The 25,407-nt window shown below is 35.6% G+C and overlaps 2 protein-coding genes and 1 long non-coding RNA gene across 4 annotated transcripts in view; 2 read left to right on the plus strand and 1 right to left on the minus strand.

The window, feature by feature from the left end:
- LOC106667770 (organic cation transporter protein-like) overlaps positions 1-23,740 on the minus strand; it is a 93,704-nt gene extending 69,964 nt beyond the window's left edge. The window contains exon 1 of the mRNA XM_014395943.2: positions 23,646-23,740. Coding sequence (XP_014251429.2) covers positions 23,646-23,718 — 73 coding nt within the window. The 5' untranslated portion in view covers positions 23,719-23,740. The remainder of the gene's footprint in view (positions 1-23,645) is intronic.
- Positions 1-25,407, plus strand: part of LOC106667788 — a 245,019-nt gene that overhangs the window by 130,760 nt on the left and 88,852 nt on the right. The window lies entirely within an intron of this gene.
- On the plus strand, positions 3,135-4,624 carry LOC106667775 (adhesive plaque matrix protein-like). Of its 2 annotated transcripts, XM_014395950.2 has the most exons (4): positions 3,135-3,229; positions 3,325-4,075; positions 4,136-4,430; positions 4,494-4,624. In XM_014395950.2, the coding sequence occupies exons 1-4, from the start codon at positions 3,137-3,139 to the stop codon at positions 4,531-4,533; spliced, it is 1,179 nt and encodes a 392-aa protein (XP_014251436.2). In that variant the 5' UTR covers positions 3,135-3,136; the 3' UTR covers positions 4,534-4,624. The 2 variants fall into 2 exon arrangements, with proteins under 2 accessions (XP_014251436.2, XP_014251434.2); XM_014395948.2 differs by having other exon boundaries at positions 3,325-4,430; positions 4,494-4,621.

Raw genomic sequence — 25,407 nt, forward strand, 5'->3', positions numbered from 1 at the left:
TCATCTTCACCTTTGCCGATGATACCGCAATCCTTTCTCTTGATAAAGATCCTGTCACAGCTTCAGAGATTAACATTTATTTAAAGACCCGACCTCCAAGTAGCTGGATTACAGGAGCACGCCACAACTCCCAGTCGAAATCTACTCCGACCATTCCGGTTCATAATCTTAGACTCAAACCGATTTTCGACTATCTGGGCGGTTTTTTCTTTGTAATATCCATATCAACATTTTGAAATAAATTTTTTTAATAATAATAAATCTATTTTTGGCCAATTTAACAAGGAAAAACCTCTGAAATGCCTAAATTTCGAACGGATCTAGATTAGAGCAACAGGCGCATGCGTGACTTTTTCCCGCTCATTTTTCAATTAATACTCCTTTATTGATATTAAAATTTATATATTTATAATAATAAATGTATTATTATTTTGTTATTATATTTTATATATTTATTATTTCTTAAGAATTTTTGAGTTGTTCATGCAATTATGGTTCAGCTAGGAAAAGCTCATTTACGCTCCCGAAACAATCAAACTGGATGAGAACTAAACACTTTGAGCCCAACAATAATTAATTAACTCAGACACACATTCTAGAGAAGGGATTGACTTCATTATCCCGGAATCACTCTTTACAACATACAAATAATAAATAAAACAGACGACAAAGGAGAAGAATTCAGGAGGACATCAGGATGTGGTATACACAAAGGATGGCACCAAGACAAATGAAGAAACTGGATGCATTTTCTGTATAAGCGTAAAATAAGAGTAATCAGGTCTTTAATCAGAGTAATCTTTCAAGCTGAAATACATCAATCCTTGTGTCTTAGAAAATCTCGAAATAAAACAGTAATCTCCAAAATCACCTACACATCCTAGAATGCTCCAGGGGAGAATCAAGATCAACGAAACCAAATCAACAAACATAATTTTTATCCTAAACAAGAGTGTTATTAAGCGTTAGTGATAAAAAGATTAAAACCCGGAGAAAAAGTACTTTCAGGTAGTCACCCTTGTGAATATAATCATAGTTTGGATTATGACCATCGCAACATAGACTGCTACGCAGACGGTTCACTTATCGAAGAGGGAGTGGTGCAGGAATTTACATCCATAAATTATAATAATAACCTGTACCTAAGGAATCAGCATCTCCTCCCCTCTTGGCAATAACACCTCTGTTTTTCAGGCGGAAATCTGGGCCATTAATGTGTTGTAGAACACTTATGGAAAATAAAAATAATGGAAAGGATATTAAAATTTTTTCTGACAGTCAGGCTAGTCTTAGGTCATTACAAAAAGACTTGTTGGAAATGTAACCTAAATGTAAAATAATTTGTTAAAACAATATTACGAATATCATTTTCGTTGCAATAGTCACAGTATTAATAATCCACCGACGTCGGCCAAAAAATAAAAAGCTGTTTTTTTCAACTACCTCATTCTTGACCATTCCTCACGAATTCAACAAATTATGAAACTACAGGTCACTAAGAAACACACATTATTTTCAACCTGAGTTAATTTAAAAAAGTGAAATACTAAAAAAATATTCTTAATAGTTAATTCTAGCTACGTTAATTACTAGAAATAATAATGTAAATTGTTTTGTTGTAAAATAATATAAATATAAACAAATATTTTATGAAAATAAAATTTTTCTTGAAAATGGGAAAAGTTCCAAAACTTTCCAATTAAAAAACAATTAACATTTAAAAAGAAAAATTTAAATTTCTAATAAAATTAATCATACATGAAATACATTATTAAGATTTAAAAAGAAAACATGATATATATATAAAAACATATATAAATAAATTAAATACATATAAACAAAATGAAATATATATGGCTATATATTTAAATTTATCTATCAAGGGAAAAATGAACATAACTTATACAATATTTTGATTTCTCGTTTAATCAAATATCTTAGGGAATGTATATTAAAAAAAAATTACTGCATCTTAAATTAATTTGCACAAACCAACAAATATTGGCTTATACAAAGAAAATGGATTAAAATTTTATGTGATTTTCTATAAAACAAAATTTAGCATAGTTAAGTTTTTAAATAACTTACGCCTGCTAGCTCAAGAAAATTTTATGGAAGGCAGTCAAATTTGGAGATGCAAACATTTTTGTTTTAACTTAAATTCTTAATTTTAAGATTTGTGTTATTTATAAATATATCTCTATAAACAGAAAATAAATATTTATTTGATTATTACATAAGATTTCTATTACCATGATATGCTTAAAATTAACACATACAATTACAGCAAACTCTTATTTGTGGGAAATATGGACCAAGCATCAATGTGGGTAACAAAAATCACAAATAATATGAAACACCTCAAGTTTTAGGCATTTTATTCTATCTTTTTCAAACATTCTATATATATATATATATATATATATACATGCATGATATCAAAGCAAATGAGAAAAAAATTATTGGGGGCATAAAAAAAATATATTCCCCTTGTTGAAAGTAGATGATGATGAATCAGCGATGTTTGCCGTTTTAGATTTCTCAAGAACTTTGCTACAGGAGGCTGTTTTGACTGCTTTTTCAAATGCTGGAAATTTTGTTGGAGATTGCCTGAGTTACCAGACGTGTTGATGGTTTGTTTCACTACTGGATCATATTCTATGATTTGTCTTTCAAATTTTTAGCTAATCATTGTTTTTGCCTTTTTTTAGCTGCTGGGCTGTTTGGTTGATTTTTACCTTACTTATACTGGAGGTTTTCTTTGCCTAATAAATTTGAATTTAATTATTTTGTTTTTTATTCAATTAATTAGTCTATTTTCTTTCATTATTTTTGTAACAAAAGTTTTTAAACATTTCGTACACTATTTTTTCGTCATTTTCCATGTTTTTAATATTTTTTGGTTGACAGTGTTTTTTTAAGTTTATTTATAGTATAATAAATATTGGTATTTTTTTGAGATAATATGTTGACTAACTTTTGCTATTAGAGAATTATATTACTAAGATGGCCGTTATGTTTATCAACTTTACTTTAATGATTTGAAAGTTTGTTTTTAAGATTTAGGCTAATTTCTAAACGGATCGTAATTTCGAATGTAATATTAGCCACGGAAATCATTTAACTTCGGCTAAGTATGCTTAATTATCAATTAGTCACCCTGTATATAAGGAAGGGACTTTTTATTCAACAACATTCCAGCTTGTTGCGAAGCCGAACAATGTTCGAGGTAAGTCGTTCTGCTAATCCAGGTGGCGTTAGCGGTCGATAGCTGAGCTAATCGCCTCATGTAGAATCCGGTAGAATGCAATGTCTGCTTTTCAGGTCGTGCTCACTTTGGTCCTGCTGTCTCCAACAATTGCCATAGAAAAAGACAAAGCATTTGCCAGCATCGAGAGAGATGAATTTCTCGCATCCAAGATCGCCGAGATAATAGCGAGCCGGCAGAAGATACCGCCGTTAAAAAATCCATTACTGACGCCTTTCTTCGGCAGAAGGGATTATCCAATTCTAATTCCTCTGAACGTGCTCGAAGGCGACGATGTCATGTCAAGGTTCTTCTTCTGCCACAAGAAACGGAAGAACAGCCACACCGGGGAAGTGGCGCCGACCAAGAAGCCGCAGTACAGCGAGGACGACCATGACACAGAACACAACGAACCCGGTTATGTAGATATTGATGATCACCCTACGACACACAAGCCTTATTATGAGCATCATACGACACATTCAGAACCCTATGAACACCCTACGACATATAAGCCACACTACGAACATCCTACGACACATTCAGAACACTATGAACACCCTACGACACATTCAGAATATTATGAACACCCTACGACACATAAGCCATACTATGAGCATCCTACGACACATTCAGAACACTATGAACAACCTACGACACATAAGCCATACTATGAGCATTCTACGACTAATTCAGAACATTATGAACACCCTACGACACATAAGCCATACTATGAGCATCCTACGACACACTCAGAACACTATGAACATCCTACGACATATAAGCCTCATTATGAGCATCCTACGACACATTCAGAACACTATGAACATCCTACGACATATAAGCCTCATTATGAGCATCCTACGACACATTCAGAACACTATGAACACCCTACGACACATTCAGAATATTATGAACACCCAATTACATCTTCACAACATAATGAACACTCAACGACTGAGTCAGAAAATTATGAACACCACCCGACTTACAAGCCTCATTACGAGCATCCGACGACGAATGACGAACATGACGAACACCCGACGACAATTAATACAAACTATAGCACTAAACCAACGCAAAAACCGGTCGTTAAAAAACCGTCGAGGCCGTTCTGGTGGAGTATCTTCACGACGCCGAAGCCGCAAGTTCTCAGAACGTCTAAGCGAGCGTCTACAAAGCCGTAAATATTTTTTTTCAACTAATCCCAATATACTAAAGTTTTTATCGAAAAATTTCTGTTCAGGGTAAGAGAACCAGAAGAGACGAAAACCACCAAAGACTGAAACTGGGAATATAAAAGTGCGAAGCGCAAAACAAGAACCAAAAAGATAATCTTATCCTTATTTAATTAATTTATTATATTTTGTTATTTATTTAAATATATTTTGCTATTTATTTTAAAACCTATACCACAGTAACCTAAAAATGATTTCTGTATATAAACAAACTTGGCCTGATGCTTATTTTAGCACACGACATTAAGAAATGGAAGAAAGGTCGCTTAAGACATAAAAAGACAATCGTTAAAACAGGCTTTTGTGAAGGATGTCAAGAGAAAGGTTGATTTTTATCCTGGCTATCAGACCGGCCTTGACGGTGTTAACAATCTTTCTACCTTTTCTTCCGATCAATGCTTGTTCTTTCTTATTCTTTTTCTACCTTTCTTAGGCATGTCGTTCAGACATGCTGTGTGCAGGATTTTAATTTTGAACAAAAAGGACCGGGCTCATTAATTCAAATTGAATGTTCGAAGCCTATATATNATTTCGATTCAGCTGGTTTGATCGCCTTAACAAACTCTTTCGATTGCCTGTGTCCGGGGGATAAATTCCACTCCCTAAGGAATTGTTTCATGCCCCAGTTATTGATACTCTCTTTCGCTATGCTCACAGAATGAGCTAATACCGGTTGTAGCCCAACAAGCGCAGTATTAGAACCTTCTTTGGCTAGGCCATCCGCCTTTTCATTGCCATGGTGTCCTTTATGTGCTGGTATCCAAATAGGGGTCACCTTATTCTCAAACATGAAAGAGATCCTATTGATAAGATCTATAGTTTCCTCCACCAGTCGTGAGATTGACAAATCTTTTTGTAATGCCCTAAGACTAGCCTGTCTGTCAGAAAAAATTTTAATATCTTTCCCCTTAATTTTATTTTCCATAAGTGTTCTACAACACACATTGATGGCCCAGATTTCCTTCCTTTTCTTCCGATCAATGCTTGTTCTTTCTTATTATTTTTCTACCTTTCTTAGGCATATCGTCCAGACATGCTGCGTGCAGGATTTTAATTTTGAACAAAAAGGACCGGGCTCATTAATTCAAATTGAATATTCGAAGCCTTACGATCTTCCTCTTTAAAACTAAACGTTATTTCATGTCGAGTTATTAATAAAATGTAATAAAGAACATTTCAGAGGTCAAGATATGACTCAAAGAAGGTAAAATGTATACACAGAAAATAGCATTAAACTTTAATCCCTTTAATCTCTCTGATCACTAACAATACACCGTCAACTGACGTTTTTATTAACATAGAGAAACATTTACTAGAAGAATTTTCTTCCGGGAAATAGTGAAAATTTAAAAGGGAAAATATTAGAATTATTTTTAAGAAATATTTCGGAAAAGGGATAGTTTTCATAACGAGGTGATTGCATACTAACATATAAGGATTAACTATTTATAGAAAAGAGTTTCAACACAAAAGTCATTACATATTTTAAGCGGTGCCTTTTGTCATACTTATATAATATTTAATTTAGAGAAAGGTTTCCACCTTTCTCTTTTCTGCGTTTATGTATAACAGAGTGGGTGACAATTTCCCTTGGGGTGTTTTCAGAAACCTTCGTGACAAGGGAAAAACACTCGCACTCGGACAGCTCAGATTTTAACCGACAGTTTATGCGACTATATTTTTATGTATATAAAAATATAACTTTATTTAACATTTCTGTCATGTACAGTTTTGCATACAGCGACTTGTGAGGACGCTGCACATTGGCTGTCCTCAGGTTGATTTAGGCACTTTTGTTAGTCACATTGGCTAAGATAATAATTATGATATTATATGTCAGTCGTTGAAGGCTTAAAGCAATGCTTACTGAGGAGGAGCAACAGAATGCGTCCAAAAGCATTTAAATAAATAAAAAATGCATATTTAAACTCGTTGGCAAAGCTTACTAAAATTACGTGCAACTAGACATAAAAACAGAACGAAAAACACATTTTTAATGATTTTTTAAGTTTAATTAGGTTATAAAAATACTTTAATCACTTAAAACAGGCTATTGTGTTTTTCTAGCCTTCCATTGTCAAACTCTCTCTCCCCCAGGATATTTTTAATTATTTATTTTGTTCAATTATGCTGTGTAATTATTTTTAGTACTCTTTACCTACTGCGTTCTTCTAGTCCTTTATCTGTCTTTGTCTATATTTGGTTTTCCTCTTTGTCCCCGTCTGTCTCTCGTTCTCTCACTCACGCACTCACACACACACACACACACACACTTTCTTTTTTTGGTCGTGCCTGTTCACCTTACTATTTCTTTTTCTCATGCCTGTTCGTGTCTCTCGCTCTATTTCGACGTATCTTTTCTTTTTTCCCTCTCTCTTTTTTTCGGCCTACTGTTCGTGTCTCTCTCCCTTTCGGCGCGTCTGTTTGCCTCTTTCTCTTTTTCTTTTTTTAGACGGGCCTGTTCACCTTACTCTTTCTTTTTCTCTCTTTTTCGGCGTGCCTGTTCGTGTCTCTCGCTCTCTTTCGACGTGTCTTTTCTTCTTTCTCTCTCTTTCTTTTTTCCGGCCTACTTGTTCGTGTCTCTCCCTCTTTGGACGTGTCTTTTCGTCTTTCTTTCTTTCGGCCTACCTGTTCGTGTCCCTCTTTCGGCGTGTCTTTTTGTCTTTCGTCTATCTGTGTATATATATTTTTTTTTATTATATTTATTTATCCATTTATCAATCAATCAATTATATTATGCTCTATCAACATCTATCTATCTATATATTAATCTATCAATCCATCCATCTATTCATCCATCTATCTATCTATTTATTTAGCTATCCATTCATTTATCTATCTTTCTCTCTCCCACTCAGTCATTCGGTTTCACTCATTCTCTCTCTTTTTCTCTCGCCCTCTCTCATTGTCTCACTTTATCCCTCTCTGTCTCTGTCTCTGTCTCTGCCTCTGCCTCTCTCTCTCTCTGTCTTTCACTATCTCTCTTTCACTCTCTCTCATTTCAGTCACTCCCACCTGTCAAACTGGATGGATTGTGGATATCTCTCAATCTCTTTCACTTTGTCTCATTCTTTATCTATCTTTCATTTTCTTTTTCTCACTCACTATTTTTGCCCATTTCGCCCTCTGCCTCTCTTTCTTTCACTATCTCCCTGTATTTCATTGAATATGTCCCTAGTCTGTTTTTATCGCTTCTTTTGTTTGTCTGTTTGTGTTTGTGCATTTTTCATGATTATTTGTTAGGATGTGTTTACTCTATCTTGATATGCAAATGCCCGTCCCATATGGAAAGAAAAGCTTAATGAGGAAGAGGGAAATTTCTATCTAAATACTATATAAATGGCTCGAAATGAATTTAACGAAATTAAAATAACCATCCCTAACCAAAAATCGTAGCAATACAACAGCGTACTATCCCCAATACGACGTGCGAAAAGGCATAAAAACGAATAAAAACCTATTTTCATACATTTATTTTGTTAAATTAGTCATCGGATATTGAAATATCATTCAATATCACTTTCTTTACGGTTCTTCAAGTCGTTTATATATCTTTCTTCAGTTCTTCCTTTCTCTGTATCTCTCTCGGTCTCGTTTTCTTTTCTACGCTTTCATGCTGCAATCAGCAGCATCAGCTTTCTTTTTTCTTTTTAAACCGTCTCATCATTATCGTAAGGAACGAGCCCGTTCACATAAGTCACGTAAAATATTAAAGTTCAATGTCTTTTTACCGCGCGACATCCCAGATATTAGGTCAGGGCTCAGATTTCGAAAATTGCAAAATCAAAATGTATTTGTGGATTTTTTAACCGGATGCACTTAAAACTAAAAGCATTCTACAATCATTTTATGTTGGATGTACTAGTTTAATTTAAAACCTATCATAAGCTACTTACAGATCAATTTATAACCGCTATAAAGCCGAAGACGTTATATCACATAGCTATTGAATTTATTATCTCTTTACAGAGAAATCTAAAAACGTTCACCTTTATCTAAAGAGGCAGAAAAATAAGAGATGTTTAGAATAGGAACATTGTCGGAAAAGAGTAACAGATTTTTAAAAGTATTATGTTAAAATGAAAAGGAGAGACGAAGAAGCCAGATAACAGTCCAAAGTTTTTCCACCCTTGGGAAAACTTTTTTTTTACAACCCGATTAGCAATGAATGAAAGTCAACTGCCGTTTGAAAAGTGTTGATTCTTATTTATTTGTAAAAACGGCTCTTTTCAAACTCCCAAAGGGTCGTTTGTACCGGTGAAGGACAAGTTTTTATTTACATTTAAGCCCTCTCTGGGGTAAAGTAAAAGGCTAACGCGCCCTTAATGCCGGCTTCGTATTTCAGTGTCAAAATCCGCCCCCCCCCCGGGCTTGATTTACAACGACAGAAGATACATCTTGAACCAAAGGGATTACAGTTTAATTGTTAACGTTTGTGATGTTTTTAGATACTGATATCACTGAATAGGAAAAATACCTAACTAAATTGAAAGCTTAATTCCAAAGATCAAAACATTACCAAGGAAAACTTTCGTACAATAAACCTTTATTGAAATTATTATATACGATACAAGTTATACAATTATAATAAAAATGATAATAAAAGTAAAATATTCAAGATTTTACACAAATTATCGACACTTTATTGTTCCAATTTATGTCTCTAATGTATGCCTTTGTGTTTGACAGTTTGTATGGCTATCTGTCTCACTCTCTCTCCCTCTCTGTTTCACCCTAGCACTTCTTCCTCCGCTCGCTCTTTCTCTATTTATTTCTATTTTTATCAATTTGTATTTCCCTCTCTATCTTACTCTTTTTCCCTTTCTCTTTCTGTTACTTCTTTCTCTTTTTCTCCCACTCACTCGATTTCTCTCTCCCTTTCTGTTACACTTTCACTTTCCCCCACTCGATTTCTCTTTCTATCTTTCGTTTTATCAATCTGGATTTCCCTCTCTATTTTTCTCTCTCTCTCTCCCTTTCTCTTTCTGTTACTCCTTTCTCTTTTTCTCCCTCTCACTCACTTTCTGTCTCTCTCTTTCTTTTACACTTTCACATCCTCCACCACTCGATTTCTCTTTCTATTTTTCGTTTTATCAATCTGGATTACCCTCTATCTTACTCTCTTTCTCTTATTTCTTTCTCTTTTTTCCCCTCTCACTCACTCATTCACTAACTCGCTTTCTATCTCTCTTTCTTTTACACTTTCACTTCCTCCCCCAATTTCTCTTTCTATTTTTCGTTTTATCAATCTGGATTTCCCTCTCTATCTTACTTTCTGTTACTCCTCTCTATTTTTCTCTCCTCACTCACTTGTACTCTTTTTCTTTCATTTAGACTTTCTCTCTCGCTCCCACTCGATTTCTCTTTCTATCTTTCATTTTATCAATGTGGATTTCCCCCTTTATTTCTCTCTCTATCCCTTTCTCTTTCAGTTATTTCTTTTTCTTTTTCTCCCTCTCAATCACTAATTCACTCACTCGCTTTCTTTCTCTCTTTCTTTTACACTTTCACTTCCTCCCCCAATTTCTCTTTCTATTTTTCGTTTTATCAATCTTGATTTCCGTCTCTATCTTACTCTCTTTCCTTTACTCTTTCTGTAACTTCTTTCTCTTCTTCTCCCTCTCAATCACTAATTCACTCACTCGTTTTCTCTCTCTCTCTCTTTCTTTTATACTTTCACTTCCTCCCCCAATCGATTTCTCTTTCTATCTTTCATTTTATCAAAGTGGATTTCCCTCTCTATTTTTCTCTCTCCCCCTTTCTCTTTCTGTTACTCCTTTCTTTTTTCTCCCTCTCACTCACTTGTACTCTTTTTCTTTCTTTTAGACTTTTTCTCCCTCTCCCACTCGATTTCTCTTTCTATCTTTCATTTTATCAATGTGGATTTCCCTCTTTATTTCTCTCTCTCTCCCTTTCTCTTTCTGTTATTTCTTTTTCTTTTTCTCCCTCTCACTCACTCATTCACTCACTCGCTTTCTCTCTCTCTTTCTTTTACACTTTCACTTACCCCCAATCGATTTTTCTTTCTATTTTTCGTTTTATCGGTCTGAATTTCCCTCTCTATCTTACTTTCTTTCCCTTTCTCTTTCTGTTACTCCTTTCTCTTTTTCTCTCCTCACTCACTTGTACGCTTTTTCTTTCTTTTAGACTTTCTCTCTCTCTCCCACTCGATTTCTCTTTCTATCTTTCATTTTATCAATGTGGATTTCCTTCTCTATTTTTCTCTCTTTCCCTTTCTCTTTCTGTTACTCCTTTCTCTTTTTCTCCCTCTCACTTACTTTCTATCTCTCTCTTTCTTTTACACTTTCTCCCCCTTTCTCACTCGCTTTCTCTTTCTATCCCTATTTTTATCAATCTGGATTTCCCACTCTATCTTACACTTTCTTCTCTCTCTCCCTTTCTCTTTCTGTTACTCATTTTTCTTCTTCTCCCTCTTATTCATCCACTCACTGATTTTCTCGTTCTATCTACCACTGTACATCTAACTGGATTTCTCTCCCCTTTATTCTCTCTCTCTCTCTCTCTCTCTCTTACTTACTACTTCATACACGCAGTGTATTTCACTTTTCGTTTCTTTTAGCCTTTTCTCTTTCCTTCCCTCGCATTTTTATCTCTCCCTTTATCTACCTGGATTCTCTCTCCCTCCCCTTCTCTCTTAAATCAATGTATTTTTTCGTTCATTTAAGGGAATCGCGAACGACCGATTTTTACAGGTTTTAAATATCAAATTTTTCATTCAACATTTTAGTCATTCTAACTCTCCTTTTTTATATTTTGACTTCTCTGTCTTTCTCATTCCCACTCTCTCTCTTTCTTTTACTCTTTTTCTCTGCTATTGCTTTCTATCTGTTCCTTTATCTAGCTGACTTCTTCGGTTTTTCTCTCTTGTCGCTTCGCTCTCTCTCTCTCTCTCTCTCACTCTCTCTCTCCCTCTTTCTTTTACGCTTTCTCTCTTGCTATTCCCATATCTATCTGATTTTTTGTCTTTCTTCTTCTCTCTTACTTTGACTCTCTCCCACTCTCTCTTTTTCCAACACTTACGCTTCTTTTGGAGAGTTTCTCTTCACCTTTTTCTTTGTCAGTTTATGTTACAATGTTACATGATTAATTGTTAGGATGTGCATCGCTTGCTTCATTACTCGATCATGATATGGAAATACGGTCCGTTCCATACGAAAAGAACGCAATTACCGTGGGAAAAAAATCAAATGTATTTTTTGCCGAGAGACTGGAATAAATTACAACTTAAACGCTGCAAGAGCCGAATCAAAATGTTGTTTTACATATTTCAATAAATTTCCCCAAATTTAACAGATCCGTGAAGTTAAAACAAGTTGAATTATTTATCCTAAATTTGATATTGATTATATTTTATCAAGGTTTTAGAAATTTTTAAAAGTAGGGTGCCGTCCCATAACTCTATCAATATTATCCACTAATGCCAAGGGTGTTTTATAAACTAAAATTTGCACAGTCGTAACAGAACTTTTCTCTCTATTTTTTCATTATGAACCTTTTTACTGTGTGAAAATATTTATTAAAGAATAGTGAAAGCTCCGAGCTCTCAGCGGATGTGCAAATATCCTGATAACTAAACCAAAGTATAGTGACTAGGCTGTTACAGTCTACATGAGCGTAATTTTTACCAATGTTTTTTTTCTAAAGAAGTAGTTCTGTTGAATCAGTCCTATTTATTCATACAATTCACCCCTGGTTCCTTTTTTCTATTTCGACTCTGTTTTAGTAATGAATATTTTGTTTGAAATATTATTTGCCAAGATCGCGAAAATAAGCTATGTAAGGAATTACATGTGTATACATTCATATGTAAAAAAGTTTGACAGAACTTCTTTCAGGCTGATGTGAGAGATTGCGAATAATACACCAAAGTTCAATTTTACGAATAAGAAAATTCCCTGTTTGAAATCTGATCTGGCACATAGAATTTCCAATTGTTATGGAACTCTTGGAAGAGCTGAAACGTTTTGTAATGCGATCTGAGATAAGTTTCTTATTTTACGTATGTGCAATATTATAGCACCACTTAATTTTATAATACGAACATAAAATAATTAATATTTTTCACAAAAAAGAAGAATTTCCCCAACTATCCTGCTATACTAAACATTTATTTTTACAGAAAATCTTTAATCCTCTTTAAATTTTATGTCTGGATAGAAAAGTTTCTTTTCCCTGGCCATTTTCGTGTCATCGATTCCGCGTTACCGAGGAGTGAGTACGGTTTTGATTAGGGTAGGGATAATATCGGTTTAGGTTAGGTCAGCTTAGGTAGGGTTAGAGTTAAAGACGGTTTAGGTTAGGATAGGTAAGGTTCGAGTTTAAGAGGGTTAGGTTAGGTTGGGGGTTATGATGACGGGAGCTTTTCCCACTACACCAACCCTAGCTTTGGAAGTGATAACAAACACTACACCTCTACACATTGAGGTCAAGGCTAAAGCACTAACCAGCTGCTATAGATTAATTAGTGAAGGCAGCTGGAACCACAAGGGAAATAATATAGGACACTCGAAAATTTTACATTTATTGAGTAAGGTCAACAACCAACTACTGGGTGTAAGCGATAAAAAGNCGACATTTGAAAAATGGCAAAAAGGAGGGAAAATTCAAAAGGTGGGGTTGAGATGAGAAGTTGGTGTCCGAGTGGATCGAGGTCATGATAGTTCAAGTGGTAGAGCAGCGGCGTATCAAGCGAAGATCGTGGGTTCGAATCCCCCTGGTGCCATTGACTTTTTTATCTCAACCTCAAACCTTAATTAATTGTAAGATATTAATTGGTCAAGCGGACCATGAAACTAGTGAACTTAAATAAGGTGGAATTTAATGTTTAGTATGGCCATCACGTAGCCTCGTTTCGAAGAAAGGAAAAATATTCTTCAAGATTGTATCTAAAATTATTTTCTAGGAATGTGAAGGCGTTAACGGAAGTGATTCATGACACCAATAGAAGTTCATGTTACAAATATAGTTTTGCTTTTAAGTGCGTTGATGTATTGTCTATTGGACAGCTTAAAGTGTGTGAAGAAGTGAAATTCGGTCATTTGGTAAAACCTTGTTTTTCAGTCTTTAAAGAAATCAAATTGAACCTAGCCTAGAACTAAATAAACATTGTGCAACGGATTTTGCAAGAGGTGGGTTATTTTTATAGTCGTATTGCCTCCTGGGATTCCGAGGTTATTCGTACGATAATGAAAAGGGTTGCAACACGAGGTCCGCTACTTCTGCAGTATTTGACTTTCGGGAATTCTGCCAGGAACTGCAAACGGTCGAGTTCGTGTCCGGCAAACTTTTCCTCCCCACAAAGCGAAACCGACTTGAACTCGAGACGATGTCAAGGTCTGTCTGAAAACGCGAGTCACGTCTATACTGCTTGACCTGGTGATGAAAAACACTATGATTTTATAAGTAAAGTAATTCAGTTAGAAAGGAGGGCTTAACGTCTAACTACCTGTTGGGTGCCGCAGAGTAGGAGTGAAAACATTTGACAATAGTTCTTTCATACTATTTTCAATAAAAAAATTGGTTGTTCCCGGATTCGAACCTAGGACAGCTAGCGTGGCAAATATGAAGACGCTCTAACCACTCAGTCACCTGGTCCTTTGGATTTATAACGTTTACTCTAAAAAATACAGTATTTTATTAAAATATTATATTGTTTATAATAGTTTCATAAAGAGGAAGCCACACAGGTTAACGGTTAAACCCTGTTGAAACAACGTCTACGCCAGCCTTTCTAGTTTATCTCACATGGAAGATGATTTCCATTTACATTTGCATATCAACAATCAAACAATTGCTCAGATTAGAACGGTTAATTGTTCAACAATGAGATATTATATGGTAGTTCAGACGTAATCGCGGTGCAAATAACATTTATATAACGCATACTGATGGGAATCTCGCGAAAACCATTTTTTTAAAGAACAATTGTAGCTACCAACTGAATTAAGCATATTCCAATATTTCACACTTTCCGGTTAGTAGGATTTTTTCGTTTAAGATTAATTAAGACATGTAATAATTATTCTAATTAATTGTTCTTTTTATATACGGTTTTAAGTTGAGATGAGAAATTAGTGTCACGAGCGGAATTCGAACCCACGCCGCTGGTCGAACTATTCGTTCCGCTGGGACAACTCATCTTAAAGCGGCCATTAGACGTCAATATTATTGCACAATAATTTGACGGTTGCCCCTTAACGTTCAATACTATTGTACAAAATTTTGTTTGTGCAATGAACTTGAATAGTTTAAAGGCGANGTGAGAGTCTCTCATGCTAACCACTCGGCTACCGCGGTCCCCAAATACATTTAAATAATTTATATGAAATGTTTGTTTAGATCTACAAAGGTATACAGTCTAACGGGTTTATTTAAGCTAGTAAGATCTATTTAACAATCTTTTTATTTAATTGTTTCATTATGCTCATGTTTTTATTACTAGTCAAAATAGCCTATTTATATTGTTTAAAAATGTTCTAACCGCCAAAAATTCTCTTTAAAAATTGTTATAAAACCTCTCAGGGGAAAAAAAATCCCTGTAAAACAAGATCGCCGCCCAGCGGTCCATCCCGGAAACGTTATAATATAATTATAATTATAACGGCTAAAGATCTGTGTAAGGGGACCTGTTGTGGTTGAAAAAAATTATTATTAATTTATAAATTTATTAAAACAAATAATGTGATAAATAAAAAAATAAAATAAAAGCAAACGCTGTAAGCGGTTTACACCGAAAAACAGCAAAAACACAAATAACAAAATCAAAAAAGGATAGAACAGCGGCGTATTGAGCCGAAGGTCGTTGGTTCGAATCCCACTAGTGACACTAATTTTTCATCTCAACAAAAAACCGTAGATGAAAAGAATAATTAATTGAAATAATTAATATGGTCAATTATGACCACTAAGCAAATATGATTACATGTAATAATGTGTAACGTTCGTTGTTTACCTCCGTGATAGATTACAAGCACATAAAAGGGCGTAAAACAATCAAGAAGATAGATCAATATGGTTAGTGGTTAAGGGCTGCAAATCTCCAACAAATTATAACACAAATAGAAACAAAGAGTCAAAGCAAAAATAAACAACCTCATAATTTTTTTACGGTACATTACGCCTATCTTCAATTTGGTAGTATATAACAATGAGATAATTTTTTTGTCCCATCCAGCTCCCTGCCGCACCTAAGGGAGACCCCCATACCGTCGGACCACCATAAGAAAAGGAAAAAAAAGATAAAATTAAGTATAGAGGTAATAAAAGGTAAAAAGAGACAGAGAGAAGGGAGAGAGCCAGAGGGAGGGAAATAGAAAGACAAATAAAAAAATATAGAGAGGAACAAGAGGCAGATTGACTGATTGATTAAACTTTTAATTTGATGTCACAGTTTTAGGTCAAGTGCTATGCATTTAATAAAATAGCAAAAATAAGATTTAAAAAGGGGGACCGCGGTAGCCGAGTGGTTAGCTTGAGAGACTCTCACGCCGCGGTCGTGGGTTCGATTCCCACCTGGCCCTTTTTACACAATAACCCCCCCCCCATTTGAACACACAAATATGAATTGTTACATGGCCTATATGCATAGTTCATAACGCCAAAAAAAAAAAAAAATAAAAAATAAAAAACGTCATTATAATTCAAAATAGATTTTATAAATCGAAAGTTTGCCTACAGTGTAAATAGACGAAGAAGAAAACATTTATTAGAACGAAAATGGCATAAAATAAAGTAGAAATTGATACTAGTGTTGAAAATTTTAATAGAGCAAAAATTATATTGTAAAAACAACAGCAAAATACACTTGGTTAAACAGTTCAGACATCTGACTACGATAAGAATAGACAAAGAAGAAAAAATATTATAACGAAAATGTTTTTTTTTCCTATCCACCTCCCCGCCGTACCTAAGGGAGACCCCATACCGGCGGATCACGGCCACTAAACTAATTCAAATGGGATGCAAGTTTAGGGGATCTTATTGTGCTTAACGTCTTCCTTCGACCTTGCGCTGAAAGGGAAGACCCAAGGAAGAAGGGAAATTTTTTTCTTATTATTAATTTATCTAATCTAATAGGTCTCTCCCTTGCTGGTTAATCCTTTTGAATACACTTTCTAATAAATACAATATTTTAATAAATAAATAACAATTATAGGTACAAGGAGTAACCAGCCCGGAATTAAAAGTTCACGGAAACGCTAAGATCTAACAAGTAACATCATAGGAAGAAAAAAGAAAGTAAGAAAAAACTAATCAGGTACTTTATCCACTATAGCTCGGCTAACAGGCTTGAGGACCTCAAACGTCCTCTTTTCTTTAACCAGTTCGTTGGCCAAGTGTGGCGGAAGAGGAGCTTTAGTGGTTCCCTCACACTCTCAAGGAGGGGGCAGTTGAATAATCTGTGTTGGACACTGACATCAACTCCGCAGTCCGGGACACAGTGGACTGTTACCTCTACGGAATCGGTCCAGGTAAGCGTTGAAATTTCCGTGACTTGTCATTATTTGTGTGATCCAGAAATCTGGTTGAAACCACTTTGCTCTTGCTCGGTCCTCAATACTGGGTCTCGTGGGTTAACCTTCCCTTGGTGCTTCTGTCCCTTCTTTCCTGCCACAAGTTATCTATTCAAACTGTAAGGATCTCCCGGATCTGCTTTCTAGGTGCAGTTCGTAGCCGTAGGCAACCAGCAGGTTCAAGTTCGTCGTTCTTTTCAGAAGAAGGGACATTTTTGCAGGCAATGGCACCCCATACTTGGCCACTACGAAGATAGTGAAAAAGAGCGAGAGATGAAGGAGAGAGAGAAAAAGGAAGCGAAAGAGAGAGAGAGAGAAAAGGAAGCGAAAGAAAGAGAGATAGTGAAAAAGAGAAAGAGAGAGAAAAAAGAAAGCGAAAGAGAAAGAAAGAAAGAAAGAAAGAGAGAGAGAGATTAGAGAAAGATAGAGAAAAAAGAGAGAGAAAAGAAAGCGAAAGAGAGAGAGAGAGAAAAGGAAGCGAAAGAAAGAGAGATAGTGAAAAAGAGAAAGAGAGAGAAAAAAGAAAGCGAAAGAGAAAGAAAGAAAGAAAGAAAGAGAGAGAGAGATTAGAGAAAGATAGAGAAAAAAGAGAGAGAAAAGAAAGCGAAAGAGAGAGAGAGAGAGTGGGAGAGAAAAAGAGAGTCAAAAAAAGATAAAAATTTATATAATCATAGATAGATCTTATATTCTGATACAAATAACTTTCAATTAGTAATGTAATACTTTATGAAGAGTAGATACTCATGAGTAGATTTTTATTTTATTGCTTGAACTGCTCATGATAGAAACGGGTTTCGCGATCAATAAAATAAGGAAAATAGAAAAGAACCGTAATCCAATTTTAAGTCCCGACTTCACCTCAAGTGCCGTAATAAGTGTTTGTCGGATTTTCCTGTTCTGAGAACGAAACGGCCAATTCCAACATCCACCGGGTAAATTGCTGACAAGCAAGGATAATGGGCTTGTTTTTACCGATGGATGTTGCTGTTTTCGTCGACGACAAGGATGCCGTACCGTTTCGCCTTCAAGGAAGAAAAATGGACTTTTCGCTTATCAAAGGAGGAAAGAAAGAACACTCGATGTTTATGCTAAACAGAACACTCCATCTGATCAAAATTCGGCTATTCTCTTGAAACCCCGCACTTGATTTTCCGAGAAACAAGACCGTGAAGGCGTGCCGGGACTTATTTGCCATCTATCTTGCGTGAATAATATGGCAAACCCATCTGAGCTACTATGAATAAATTATTTTATATTACATGTATTACGTATATTACATTATACTCATATTACATTGCACAGAAAACAAACACTTTGAGTGAGTCTAAAATTTCTAGCGTTGAACAATTCACTTTTTTCACATCCTACATGTATTTGTATAATTTACAGAATGCTTATAAATCCCAGGACCTGAAGATGATCTCAATAAAGATCGAAACGTTGGCACGATAATGAAAATGTTTTTCTAAAACCTACATCACACCACACCGCATCTCACGAACTCCATGTAATCAATTTTAATATTTATAAATCCCAGGCTGTGAAGATGATCTCAATAAAGATCGAAACGTTGGCACGATAAAGAAAACGTTTACCTGGATAAAGCCTACGTCACACCAGACCGCATCTCCCGATCTCCAAATAATCGTATATTACATTATTAAGTATTACCATGTACTATTTATCCATAAAAAACTATATTATATTATTAAATATTACGATGAATTTTTATAAAAGACTAAAGCTCTCCGTGGCTATTTCATTTGTTGCCGAGAATCAAATAGATTACACGACAATTGAAACATGGCAAAAAAGTGGGAAAATTCAAAAGGTGCGGTTGAGATGGGAAGTTTGTCCGAGTGGATCGAAGTCATGGTAGCTCAAGTGGTAGAGCAGCGGCGTATCAAGCCGAAGATCGTGGGTTCGAACCCCGCTCGTAACACTGACTTTTTATCTCAACTAAAAACTTTAATCAATTGAAAGATATTAATTGGTCAACCGGACCATGAAAACTAGTGAATTTAATAAGTTAAAATGAAGTATACTTCACTAAAGCTTTCCGTGGCCATTTCATTTGTCGCCGAGAATCAAATAGATTACACGACATTTGAAAGATGGCAAAAAGGAGGGATATTCAAAAGGTGGGGTTGAGATGGGAAGTTAATGCCCGAGTGGATCGACGTCACAATAGCTCAAGTGGTAGAGCAGCGGCGTATCAAGCCGAAGATCGTGGGTTCGAATCCCGCTCGTGCCATTGACTTTTTTATCTCAACCAAAAAATCCTTAATTAATTGTAACATATTTTACGGTAACTTTTAAATTATGTTAAGGTTTTTTATTTTATTTTTTCCTTTACAAATAAATAGTTTCTTTTAAATTGTACAACTTTTTAGTAGATAGTAAACAGACAGGTAAAAAATGACACCAAATTGATTTTTTTCATTTTATCAATAAAAGACTATTCTGCATTTAATTTGTCTCATTGTTTTTACTAATAAATATTGTTTATGCTATGTTTTAAATTGGAAATATCAATTAAAGGTGAACACACTTAATTCGTAATCCAAAACAATAATAATGGATTTTTCAATGTATAATTTTTACGAAATTTAAAATGTTTATTCAGTCTTATTTGAATTCTGAAGGAATAGACTGCTTAGTTTTCATTTTTGTTGTCTTAATTTCAATTTTTAAACTTAAAAATGCGATTTAGGGCTGAGGATGTTGCCAAAGAGTACCTTGTTTCCTCATCCACGTCCCTTCTTTCATTATTTCCTGTGATCCCTCCCAACCCTTGGTAACAAGTGGGGTGTCCGGGCGCAAAATAATGGTGTAGCCCTGAGGGCTTGGCAACCTCTCTAAAGCACAAGCTGTAAGCCAGAAACACACTTACCCGATGCTAAGCCATGCGACGCTACCCGATGCTACTCGACGCAAATCCAAACTCCGATTTTCCTTTTTTAGAGTTTTTATAAACATTGTTTAATTATGATGGTTAGGAGTAACTTTATTTAAAACAATTAAGTTTAACAAACAATTTATTAGATGGTTGTGCTCATAAAATTTAACTAACAATTTATTGCAAGGTTTTGCTCAAAATAGTGCATTAAGAGCAAAAGATGCGTCGCGATTGTGATAGTGATTATTGTGATAAACGCTGTGGACTGTACGCGACGTGTACTTGCGTCGGATAGATGGGCACACCCCACCAAAACGTGGCCAGGCGTCGGGCAGCATCGGGTAGCGTCGCATGGCGTAGCATCGCGTAAGTGTTTCTGGCTGTACTCGTGTTGGCCTCGAGTCGGCATGGAGCGGCGGGTGCCTTATTAGAGGCACACGAGGGTTAGGGTAACAGATCCTGTCGGCATAGACGGAGGAGGGTGCATAACCATCTGTACTACGGAGTAACAGATATGTGCCAAGGTTCAGCCCTTGTTAGAATGGGAATGGACTCGTAGTTGGCCGTGGTGAGACCCCTGGCGGGTTCTTAGAGAAGAGGCTGTCTTCTATATGTGACCTTCGCACCAAACTTGCGCATGACCATCGTTATACACCCGGCCTCACGGGATACGGCGGAGCGGACGGTAGCGTATAAGCGCTGAGGATGCTATGATTATGCTGAAAAGTCCCTCGAATGCGTGAGTAGCGGCAGATGGGAACGGGTAGTGAATCGGTTGCTCTTACTCGAATATGCTTTGCACGTAGGCAGTCTCCTCTAGGGGGGTGGTTAGCAATTTCACTTTAAACAAAACCGCGGCCGGAGCTGATCCGGTAGTTTCTACACTGGGGAATCCCCCTACTGTGGGAGGTAGAGTGGCCTTTTCTACGTAGGGAGTGCGCGGGAGACCAGGCTGATGTATTTCGGCTTAGGTAGACCTTTGCGCGCGGCATACGATTCGATGCTTAATGCCGACCCGACCAGTCGGAATGGGCAAGCGGGGAGCGAGGTAGTCTTGGCAGAGCTGCCTCTACACCAATACTGCGGCAGTAACACCATTCTGTCGTACGCAGAGGTGCGACAGCTCTCAGCTTGAGAATCAAAACGTCCGATAAGGCCAAATAGGCTAGGTGCAGACGTTAAAGATCTTCATTGTCCTTTTTAGGACGACCGAGTATAGCAATGTCTACGTACCAGTATACGACTCGTGTGGAAATTGTCAGATGCACGGGTCAGGGCAATATTGTGTACATTTTTCCTCATTCAGACTTTGTACTCATTTTTTCCACCAGTGTTTGATTATCACAGATTGGTCTTCTATGTTGGAGGTTGCTTGGTTTGAAGACAAAATTTCAGTATCACCTGCATATGGTGACGATGATGGTGGAATGTATATGGTATGCAAGATTAAAAATGCTTTTTCTTATAACTTACATCTAAGACAATTTAAGTTTTCCTTGGTTTATTTTGAGTATACATATATAGGTTATAAATGTGAATGAAATCAATATGAATTTTAGCCTGTCGTGAGGATGGGGGTTCTTTAATTTCCCCCGTAGGCTTTTAACTATAAAAAATAATGGGATTAAGATTAGGTTAGACAGGGACCTCGTTAAAATCAATTCCTTCTGATCTATCGAGAATCAGGACACGTATCCCCTGTCTTTCTGAGAAACCGGATGGCAGGGGATCTCACACGTAGGCACTTAGCCGATTTGAAAATAACCTTCACAAGAATGCCATCTATAAAAAGAAAAATCGAAATAGGCAGATAATATGTAAAATTATTAAATACCGGTTTAAATAATCAAAAATAAACAAAGATAAAGATTAGAACAACTTCGCGCTTTCAAAGGTCATCTAAGACCATAATTACCACCACCTCCCATCATCTACGGCAACAGTACAAAAAAAGTACTATTGTGTTTTTTTTTCTTTGATCATATATACTCGAGCAGACCTTGTAGCAACAAACCGTTACGTTAAATAATTAATAATAAATGATTGTTGTTATCGTCATAATATTTAAAACATACTCTGATTATTGTAAACCAAATTAAATGAGATAAGAAATTCATGCGTTTTAATAAAAATTATTTAATAATGACGGTTTGGAAGGAAGTCCACCAAAACACCGGAAAATTAATTGATTAATTAATTAAAATGATTAATTGATTAATTAAATAATTTTTTTTTTTTTTTTTTTTTTATTNTTTTTTTTTTGGCGTTATGAACTATGCATATTAGCCATGTGACAAATTCGTATATGTGTGTTCAAATTTGGGGGGTTATTGGGAAAAAAGGGCCAGGGGCAACGGTGGGAATCGAACCCACGACCGCGGCGTGAGAGTCTCTCATGCTAACCACTCGGCTACCGCGGTTTAATTAAATAAATTAAATTATGGTTTATTAATTTTTGATTTATTAATTATGATTTATTACTTTTTGATTATAAAATTAAATTAATTTATTAAATGATTAATTAATTAATTAAAAATGTATTGATAGATTAAAATTTATGTAACATTTTATTTGATCACTAAACGATTTTCCGGGGTTTTGGTGGATTTTCTTTCAAAGCAAGATAATTAAATATTTTTTATTTTCTTATCGTGAGAGAAAGAGAGAGAGAGAGGGTGAGGGAGAGGGAGAGAGAGAGGGTGAGGGAGAGGGAGAGGGAGGGAGAGAGAGAGAGAGAGAGAGAGAGAGAGAGAGAGAGAGATAAATGAGTTGGACGGAGAAAGACAGGGGGACACACGAGAAAGTAAATATTAAATAACAAAACACACAAGCACAAACCTTTAACCATGTAACACACATATGCACACTAAAATACACACATTATAAATAAGTAAATGTATTGTATATGAATGATAAAATCAATAAATATAAATGTGATTCAGCAAGGAAATAGTAGGCCTCAGTGAGCAAAAAAGCAGGAAAATCTTTGGAAAATCGATTTTACATAAAAGAAAAGTACTGGCCCCTTCGATGACCGTTATAATCTTAAAAGCGGAATGCCGCGAAATGCTCGGGTAACGACAAAACTGATGACGTAAAATACATGTTAAAATACATAGTGACAGAGTCTTCCAGTAAATTTAAAAGTAAATGTTAAATTTTCAGGATCAATCATGCTTCGCAGTTTGAAAAATATATTGATTACCCCCGAGATTAATTCGTTGTCAATGTAAAAAAAAACATATGAGTTTAATAAAAAAAGGTATATCGATTTTTTAATATCTATTCAAAGTTAATTAATTAATTAAAGAGTCTGTAAAACATATTCTTCTATTCACACTCCTTATCTCATTGTCGACATGGGCTGTAAATTAATTGTTCTTTTCGCGATAATTATGTAATTTAGAAGGCCGGGAAAGAATTATTTTTAAAAAGGGCGGTCCAATTTTAATGAAATCGGCAAAGTTGGTCAAAATGCTAGTGTATTCATTTTCACATTGTGTGTTATATAAATAATTTTTTTTGTTAAATTTTATGTATTTTATTGTTTAAAACACATAAATGAATAGTTGTTATTGAAAGTATTGTGTTAATCAAGAACGTTTCAAAGAAATATTTAAAAAACTGTATTAATTGTTTTCCCCAATTACATGGTCACAATAATAAAATTCAAGTCCGTAAATTCATTAGAACATCTTAGCCAATAAAAAATTTCTTTGTTTTTCTACCTGGTTTTTGATTGCATTTTCCTGCGTTTTCCCGACACAGGAGCGGGGTCACGCACTCTCGGTCCTGTTCCATCGTGGGCTCCTCGGTTTGACTGAACCTTCTCCAGACTCGGCGCGTTCGTCCTTCAGGTTATGCAGAAGGGGATGAGAGACGTTTTGTAAACACATAGTTGATTATTCCCCGTATTGTACATTGACGGCCGATGAGTAAATTTCGGGAAAAAGCCCGTTGTTTTTGTTCAATCAATACGATTATTTTAAAAGCGGTCCACCTTAAAATTCTCCAGCTGGTTACTAACCCAATCCTAATTTTTAGCCTACTAGTGATTTAACGTCTCTCTTTTCCCATAGGGAATGTGGAAAATGGTTCAGATCCATGAGTAGTTTTGATTATCGTCAACAGGTTGATTATTCTATACACTGTGTAAATGCTTTAACATTTACAAGCTATCATCTTTCCTACGGTTAAAACTCTCTTCTGTTTCTCCAAGTTGCTTTATATGCTGAAATGTTTAGTTAGTATAATAAACGATCCGTGTAATACAAAATAATAAACGAAAAATACAACATTTTTTCGTTATTAGTGTACTGGTCAAGAGAGAAAACAAAAAAATTAAGGAAAAATATAATAAACAGATGTTATACAATAAAATAGAAAAGCAATAGTGGAATTAGGTAAGATAGTGATAAGGATGGGCAAAACAATAAATAACAAGTTTCCCCAGGGGCGTCGGTGGCCGTAACGGTTTAGGCGTCGTCACGGCGCTCATCATTGTAAGGTAAATGTCCCGGGTTCGAATCCAGCGGCCCTGCATTCGAACCCGACATACTTACAATTGTTTTGTTTTTTTCAAAAACACCGGCACCCCGAGGGTTGATATAATCTCTGCTGTTGCAAACCCTCGTAAAAAAAAATCCTCGTTTATTTTTTGTAGAAAATTATAATATTGAAAGCTGATATTAATTATGTTGAGATAGTTTATTTTAAAAAAAGTTAATTTTGATCACAGGATATACAGGGTTCTGCAGGACAACTTGTGTTTAAATGGAAGGGAATATTTATTTCCATTGCATATTTAAAGGGTTTTTTCCTGAGCCGGAAAAGGAGGTTTGTGAATTTATTTTGTAAACCTAATGTTACGATCAAAATAGTGAAAACATCAATGGCACAGATCGCTGTTCCGGTACTTCAGAGCTATAGGGATCTTTAAATGTATATAGTTTTTTTTATGTGTGTTTGTGTTGTGTCTATGTTTGACTTTATGTTGATTTATTCGAATGAAAGTAATTTATTAGTATGAAAGGAAGGGATGGATGTAACCCCGCCCGAAGAATATCCAGTACTCTGGGGTGAGTGTATGACGTCTGGAGAATAATAGTCATTTATTAGCGTGAAAGGAAGAGGTTGCTTATAACCCCGTCCCGAGGAATATCCAGTACTCTGGGGTGAATGTATGTCGTCTGGAGAATAAAAGTCATTTATTAGCGTGAAAGGAAGAGGTTGCTTATAACCCCGTCCCGAGGAATATCCAGTACTCTGGGGTGAATGTATGTCGTCTGGAGAATAAAAGTCATTTATTAGCGTGAAAGGAAAAGGTTGCTTATAACCCCGTCCCGAGGAATATCCAGTACTCTGGGGTGAATGTATGTCGTCTGGAGAATAAAAGTCATTTATTAGCGTGAAAGGAAAAGGTTGCTTATAACCCCGTCCCGAGGAATATCCAGTACTCTGGGGTGAATGTATGTCGTCTGGAGAATAAAA

The sequence above is a fragment of the Cimex lectularius genome, unplaced genomic scaffold (genome assembly GCF_000648675.2).
Source record: "Cimex lectularius strain Harlan isolate CLEC.00 unplaced genomic scaffold, Clec_2.1 scaffold87, whole genome shotgun sequence".
In the NCBI taxonomy this organism is placed as follows: domain Eukaryota; kingdom Metazoa; phylum Arthropoda; class Insecta; order Hemiptera; family Cimicidae; genus Cimex; species Cimex lectularius.

Bases quoted from the DNA above. Each gene is read 5' to 3' on its own strand.
- LOC106667775 (XM_014395948.2), top strand. From the start codon at position 3,137: ATGCTTAATTATCAATTAGTCACCCTGTATATAAGGAAGGGACTTTTT. The intron at 3,230-3,324 runs GTAAGTCGTTCT...TCTGCTTTTCAG, and splicing joins GAAGCCGAACAATGTTCGAG to GTCGTGCTCACTTTGGTCCT. The intron at 4,431-4,493 runs GTAAATATTTTT...ATTTCTGTTCAG, and splicing joins AAGCGAGCGTCTACAAAGCC to GGTAAGAGAACCAGAAGAGA.